We start from the raw sequence: 7259 nt of genomic DNA, 5'->3' as shown, positions 1-7259 counted from the left end.
ATTATTTGATTATTCGTTATATTCACAATATTCTACACTGGATTATACATGAAATTTACAAAAATATATGAACACCTACATTTTAAATTTACACATATATAGAGGGTATTCTATTAAGAGGGATAATAATATCATAGTCAGGATATATAAAAAAACTTGATTTTAGTTTCGCAGAATTTAGACACTCCTATAAAATGAACTTTAATTTTTATTGGGAATAATTAGCTAAGATCATATAAATTCATTCACTAATTTCTCAGAAATTTGCATCAATGTTGAAAGTTATTTGTATTATTTATCTCATAATCTATGAATATCATATAAAATATGTAATCGGGCTGGAGTTCAACTTTCCTTTGAGAACAGAAAACATAAATAATATTGCTAGATGAAAACATATATGAACAAAACTTCCCTCTGCTGTAGAAAAGTTGATCAAAGTTACTCCTAACTCTGCATTCCAGAAAACATGTATTTTCTTAAATATATTATTTTAATCACTGGTTTGAACTAAACTCAATAAAAATATCAAAATGAATTGAATTTCACCAAGCAAAATTTGTTATAACAAATTATGGGCACTATCACTCTAATCGCTCAGGAAGATTTTGGCTATAATATTCATTTTGTTGATTTTTGATATTTTTTGTGAGTACTTCTATTATTGTAAGACATAACATACAAAAAAAAAGAATCTCTTGTTTTTAATCGAAAAGGTATCATGTCGAATTGTAAGTATGTAATACTAAACTAAATGTTTCCAATTACAATATTTGACGATTTCATAACTGGTTTATCAAATTGTATGCAGATATTTCAATTGTTTTGTTTGTTATAACACACATTTGTAAACTAACTTCGGACATATAGTACAATCTGAATTTATTAGTTCAATTGCTACGTCTAGATGAGGAAAGTTTCTTCTTAATTTTTTGTGTGATAAAAAAATTAATATTCTTCCGCATCTGTACCTCATGATAAACACAATTCTGCCAAAACATGAACTAACTCATACATTTTGTAAAATTTTATGATGACAAATTTGGTACTGGTCCCTTTTGAAAAATGGTACATTTTTCTTTGAAAGTGTTGAATTTTCTCCAGTCATTTCTGCAGAAGATTCAAGAGAGAAATCCGTACATGCAATGATTGTTCAACAATAATTGATTTTCAAATTTAAAGCAAGAACTACATAACTTCATCTAGTCTTCAAAACTAAAGCATTCTTTGGATTGCGGTGTATTCAACTTTCAATTCATCCATCGGACTGATGAGCGAATCGATGACATTCTGATTAATCATGTCAGTACCAACCATAAAACGGTTGGTGTCCGAAAGATTTCGGAGGCTGGTGCGGGTGGTATCCATAAATACTGTGCTGCATACTATTCTGTCCAAAACCACTCAAACTTTGGGGTAGCGGTTGAGTCAGTTGTCCAAGAGGGCTTGAAATACTTTGGTTGTTTGTAGTTGGACTGAGATTTCTCATTTGATGGCCCGGAGACATGTGCCATTGAGATGGTAGATGTTGAATTGTGTTGGATTCATTGCAGGAAGGAGCATCCTCGTTACTGTTACTGTTACCTGAAATAGATTGTTTCGATTTATTTTTCCTTTTGAAGAAATACTACGAATGGAGAGACGCCACATCTACGGCTTATATTCGAAATTATTCATTGAGAGAAAAAATCATAAAGTAATAACAATAATTTACTATGCAATTGAATCAATATCAATATTTCCAGGATCCTATTGGTTGTCCCAGAATTAAATGAGACTATTCGATTATATTTATTTAATTCAATAGAGCCTTTTAACAAAACTACCTACTACAATAAGCTTTGCATTATTCAATCATTTCAATCATCAAAGCTTGTTGTTTTTTCCTTTTTCCCATAATAATATCAAATTCATCCTACTGGCATAAATTTTCAGTATTTTGAATATATATCTTAGTCAAATTGGTCAAAAGTATGAATGCATTTTTTTGATTGACTCACCTAACTTTCTAGTTTTCCACAATTTTTTACGAACATGGTATACCCATTTTGAAAAATTTGAAAACTTCAAATATCTTCTAACTACTTCAGTGAAATAATTTCAACTTTCTAGTGTTTTCATCCAATATCCGATACTGAATAAGAAATTTACAGTAACATGATAGTGGATTGCCGTTGGATTGCGAAATTTCGTTCTGGAGATTTTAGCCTCGAAGATGAGTCCCGAAGTGGTCAACCTATAGTAATCTAGGACGAGGATTAGAGGTCCCTGGTGGAGACTGACCCATCACAAACGGTGCTTGGGATGGCGAGTTCTTTCGCGTCAGTCCTCATGCGGTTTTTGATGGTTCAAAATGTATTGGAAAGGTAAAAAAGCTCGAAAAGTGAGAGCCTCGCGATTTGAACCATCGATAGAAAATGTCATGTTTCGAGGTTTGTTCTCCTTTGCTTTTGCCCAACACAAAACGATACTTTTTTGGATCGGATCGTCACATGTGCTGAAAAGTAGATCCTCTACGACAACAGGATACGTTCAGAACAGTGGTTGGACACCGATGGGTCACCCAAGCACTTCCCAAAAGCGGACACCCACCAAAAAGACCATGGTTACTGTACGGTGGACAGCGGCTGGTATGATTCACTATAACTTTCTGCAACCGGGCCAAACCATCACAGCAGAGTCTTATTGTGGGGAAATTGTCGTAATGTACTGAAAATTTCGTCAGCAGCAACCGACACTGATCAACAGAACATGATTATAATACATGACGAAACAAACAACTACTAGTTCGGATTTGAAGGCCTTCAAATCCGAATGAAGATAGTGAAATCACTAAAAATCTCGGCCGCGAAAGCCTTGATCAATTTATCAAACAACTACTAGTTGAATTATATCACTCGAAGTTCAAGGATAAATCAATATTTTATTTGAGAGTTAAAATATATAATGATCTTCCAGAGATATTAAAAATTGATAAAAAAAAAACAAAATCCGAATCGAAATTAAAAATATGTTTGCTTTCTTCATCTAACTGAAAGTATGATCTCCGTATTATATTTTTTTGTTTTTGATTATTATAATAATTCAATTATCCATATGTGCTGTTCCACTTTATTGATCAATTGGTATTCAAACAATGTATTCATTACTATTTAACTTCCCTCTCTGTTACAATTATTATAATTTTTTAGGATTTGTGAAGATTATTATTATTAATTATTTTTCAATCTACTCTCAAAGCGCCCCTTTCGGGTTTTGCTCGATAACGAACTTGATCAAAATACAATGTCCTTGAACAGAACAACATTGTAAAATTTCAGTACCTTAGATATGACAAGAATTGACTATAATGATAATGAGTATTTGAAATAGAGTTATTGCTGCTGGAAAAAGCCTTAAAAAAACTTGAAGAGATACCTGGCTAATATTTTTTCGAATAGAAACATTGAAAATACATGTGTCGTAATACATCGATGAATATGTCATTCATATCCAAAATCAAGCTTGTGCTTGTTTTTGGATTTATTCTACGTCAGAGATTAGAGTTTTACTTTTTATACGAAAATTGGATTGGATTCAGAGAATGAATGAATGAATGAATGAATTGGATTCAGCATGAAAAGTTCTTCTGCTCTATTATTTGAAATAGAAACGGTAGAGCCGTTTTCAAGGTATTAATTTTAGGATCTTCAAAAAAACAGCTTGTATATGATGTGGTCAGCACGGGGTTTGTTAATTTTTGCTTCGTTTGTTTAAATCAATTGATACGCATGGATCAGTAATTCCGAATGTACTCGTATATAAGGATGTGCATCATAGCGTCTTGCATAATAAGCGCTGTAATATTTGATTTAAATTCTGGGAATCACTTTCAATTTAAATAATTAAAATGGTATTTATTCAATGAACAATGATTACGAAAAAATAGTTTGAAATGTTCAGAGAAACTTTATGACGTAAATGATCTGTCGTCTCTCTTCGGAAGACCGCCAATGGAAAAACTCTGAGCATTATACAACATCTCAGTTACGACCATTAGTGGCAGAAAAAATGTGGCCAGTCAGGCGAAAATATTAGACAGTTACCAGACCGAAACAAAAACTTAAAGCGTTACATTTATTTTTCTTTCAGTTGCATTCGATTCTTACCTAAATATGGCAAAAATTGACTTTCACTTGATGACAAATTTGAACTGACCTAACCAGAATCTTTGCTTCGTAGAATTCAAGGTTTCTTGCAATTTTGTTGCGAAAATGTGAGCTATCTCTTCCGCTTTTTTTGTCTCCGTTCAGAGAGCAAAGCATATGATGATAGTCTGTAAAAATGATTGTGACAATACCAAGGCCGAGATTACCGAAGGATTGTACCTGGTCCTCATCAGATATTGGTAAGGGAGGCCCTCGGATGTACTCGTGGAAAAGTAATTGATAACAAGTATGAACAGGAGAAGTAAAACTGTATGAGCGGCTTCATACAACACAATAAGGTGGCTTTTGAAGTTCTTACAAAGTTTGTGGGGTCGTTTGCTATTGCTTTCACATAAGAAACTAGGGCCTGCATGGGAATGGGGAACCTCCTGAGGTAGTAAATTTAAAACACAACCTCAAGTATTTTAAAAATGTTTGACTTAGGTACTCATGAAGAAAAATTTGGACTCTGTGTAAATGCATCTCACATAAATCATGTTGGTTGGGACTAACTTTATTTGGGGCTCTTTCTATCTCTTTGGAATATGGAATGACAACAATCCCTTAAAAGACAAAAATATATTACCTACAAGTCTTAAAAAGTAGAATTTAGCAGAGGCTGTAAAATAAATCTATTGAAAACACTTTCTTATATGCCTAACCTAAAAACTCCATTCTTTTCCTTTGGCTTTTCTGACATAAACAAAACTAGTGCGAACTAGTGTAACTAAATTTAGAAGGTCCTAATGAAACCGAGTGTTTTCACAGTAGGCAAAGCTAATTTCTTTTTTTCGACAGCTTCTTAGCCACGTGCCACAAGAAAACGATCCTAATTGAATAAAATAAAAGTGGCATTAAATAAGAGAACTAACACTTCGCAAAAAACTGGATAACTTCTAATCTTGACAAGGACCTGATATTGACAAAAAAATTACCCGGAGGCCCCACCTCTGTAAAATGAATCGATCAGAAAGTTAGAGCTGCCCTGCCGTTGCAGCGATATCATTGCTCTGTACTGCAAGAGATTGGATCTATTGAAGAGGTGACATTATTACTCTCGTAACATTCCGGATTATGAACAATTTGGGATTATATATTTTATACAAAAGTAGGATTTACTGTGACGCTAGAATTTCGACCCACACCCTACAATCTGTTATGAAATTGCTGGTGTTCTACTGTTTCCCACATATACTCAGAGTGCTCCAAGTTTCAAGTTCTCAAAGTTGAAATATTCACAATGCCAGTTTTGAAGTATACATTCTACAATACTCACCATTATTTCCACCCAGCATAGTCAGACTAGAGGAATTTGGCGCCATGTTTCCGAATCCTGCTTGCCCTAGAGGACTAGGGGACTGCTGTAAGTTATTGTCGTTTCTATCTTTATATTCTGCCATTTCAGTTGGCTGGGACAAAGGTTGAAGCGTGTTGGTTGTTACCGTAGGCGAAGATAAGCTAGTGGCCGGCGTCATATTTTGTGATATCGGCATCAAGTTGGGGTTGGAGTAGATTGGATGAGCTGCGTAAGGGTTGTGTGGAAGAGGGTGTTCCCACTTGACGTCGGACATCGGTAGATTCGGAGAAGTGGAGTGTCCGCTGTGGGTCGGGTACAAATCTGGAACTACAAATAAAATTTATAATTTAGAACACATATACATATTCACTCTACATGTTATAAATAAAAAAATTGAACTTGCATATACAGAAAATATTAAAATTTTATCGGTTATTCATTTCATTGAATAAGATTATGGAACATGATAATTATAAATTCAAAATTGAAAAAAAAAATCGTATTCGATTGATGACCTATTTATTTTGTAAAAATTCATATTGGTTATAGAATAATGAAAATAACTTTTGTCTAATTGTTAATTATTTGTTAGGACCGGTTTCGGTTTATTAGACCATTTTCAAGTAACTCGTAGACTATGAAATATAATTCAGGATAAACAATATCAATGAATAGAGATAGAAAAATAAATAATCATAAAAATGTCATAACACAAATAACATATAGTGGTTTCTTCTTTTTCATTTTCATTTGTTTTTTATCATTACTGAAATATATTCAGCTCATGGTGATTGAAGATTGCAATGGAACTTTTAACGAAACAATTTTATATGCAGGGCTACTAAATAGGCATCTCGTAAACAGAAGAGCACATACTTTGTACCTGCCCCGCTGGGGTCCGAATCAGGTTTTTAGAGTTCGGCAGAGCCGTACTTTTACCATCTGACCTGAAAGACCACTCACCAAATATCAAAAAAAACTATCTTTTTGACGTATCAGTTAATACGTCAAGAATAGTAATTCGACCACGCCACTGGCAGAACTTTTAGGAACCGCATCTAGGAACATCATATGAGCTATGCGAATAAGAAAACAAGTTCAACATATTCAAATCATCTATTGAAAATGCGTTTCGAACAAAAATTACGGTCTCTCGACCCGTGTTTCGCTAACCAAGTTAGTGTCTTCAGGAGATCATCATGAGTCAGTGATAATTATCGCAGTCATAATGATCTCCTGAGGACGCTAACTTGGTTAGCGAAACGAGCGTCGAGAGACCGTGATTTTTGTTCTGGTGTTGGGAAAATGTTTTCAATAGATTGATTTTACGCCAGAGGTTCTAGATAGTATTCAAATAATATTTTAAAAGAAAATCATATATTTAACGAAGATTTCGAAAATAAAGATTTTAAGATAAATCATTTTGAAGCAATACGAATTAATAAACCTAAAAATTCAAACATTTTACTGAATGACCAACTGGATTTAAATAGATTATCAATACTGAGTTTGTTTTCTTAGAAACCGATGTTATGTTAGTCTTTAAAGATATATCATTATTGATGTAGAATTGATATAATAGTCCTGATGATAATAAGTAAGCAGTTTTGCCATAATTTACCCGACTTTCTCTAATCATTCATGTGATTCATAGGCGAAGATCCGAATTTATGCATATTATGGATATTTTCAACGTTATCTATCTACTTCAATACATTCAGCAACTTTTCCCAAAAACTGAATTATTTTTCTCTTTCGGATGTAATTATTTTGTT

General features: G+C 33.4%; 1 protein-coding gene across 3 annotated transcripts in view; it reads right to left on the bottom strand.

The window, feature by feature from the left end:
- Positions 1 to 689: 689 nt before the first annotated feature.
- Prd (paired) overlaps positions 690 to 7259 on the bottom strand; it is a 72011-nt gene continuing 65441 nt past the window's right edge. For all 3 annotated transcript variants that reach the window (XM_074170661.1, XM_023160794.2, XM_074170660.1), the window contains exons 6-7: positions 5464 to 5811; positions 690 to 1584 (exon numbers count right to left, since the gene is read on the bottom strand). In XM_074170661.1, the coding sequence (XP_074026762.1) occupies positions 1304 to 1584; positions 5464 to 5811 (629 nt within the window). In that variant the 3' untranslated portion in view covers positions 690 to 1303. The remainder of the gene's footprint in view (positions 1585 to 5463; positions 5812 to 7259) is intronic.

This window comes from Leptinotarsa decemlineata, unplaced genomic scaffold (assembly GCF_025532065.1).
Source record: "Leptinotarsa decemlineata unplaced genomic scaffold, Ldec_3_MD MMD2_P_RNA_scaffold_9, whole genome shotgun sequence".
Taxonomy (NCBI): domain Eukaryota; kingdom Metazoa; phylum Arthropoda; class Insecta; order Coleoptera; family Chrysomelidae; genus Leptinotarsa; species Leptinotarsa decemlineata.
The sequence above is the reverse complement of the archived record's forward strand: the minus strand, read 5'-3'. Positions and strand labels throughout refer to the sequence as shown.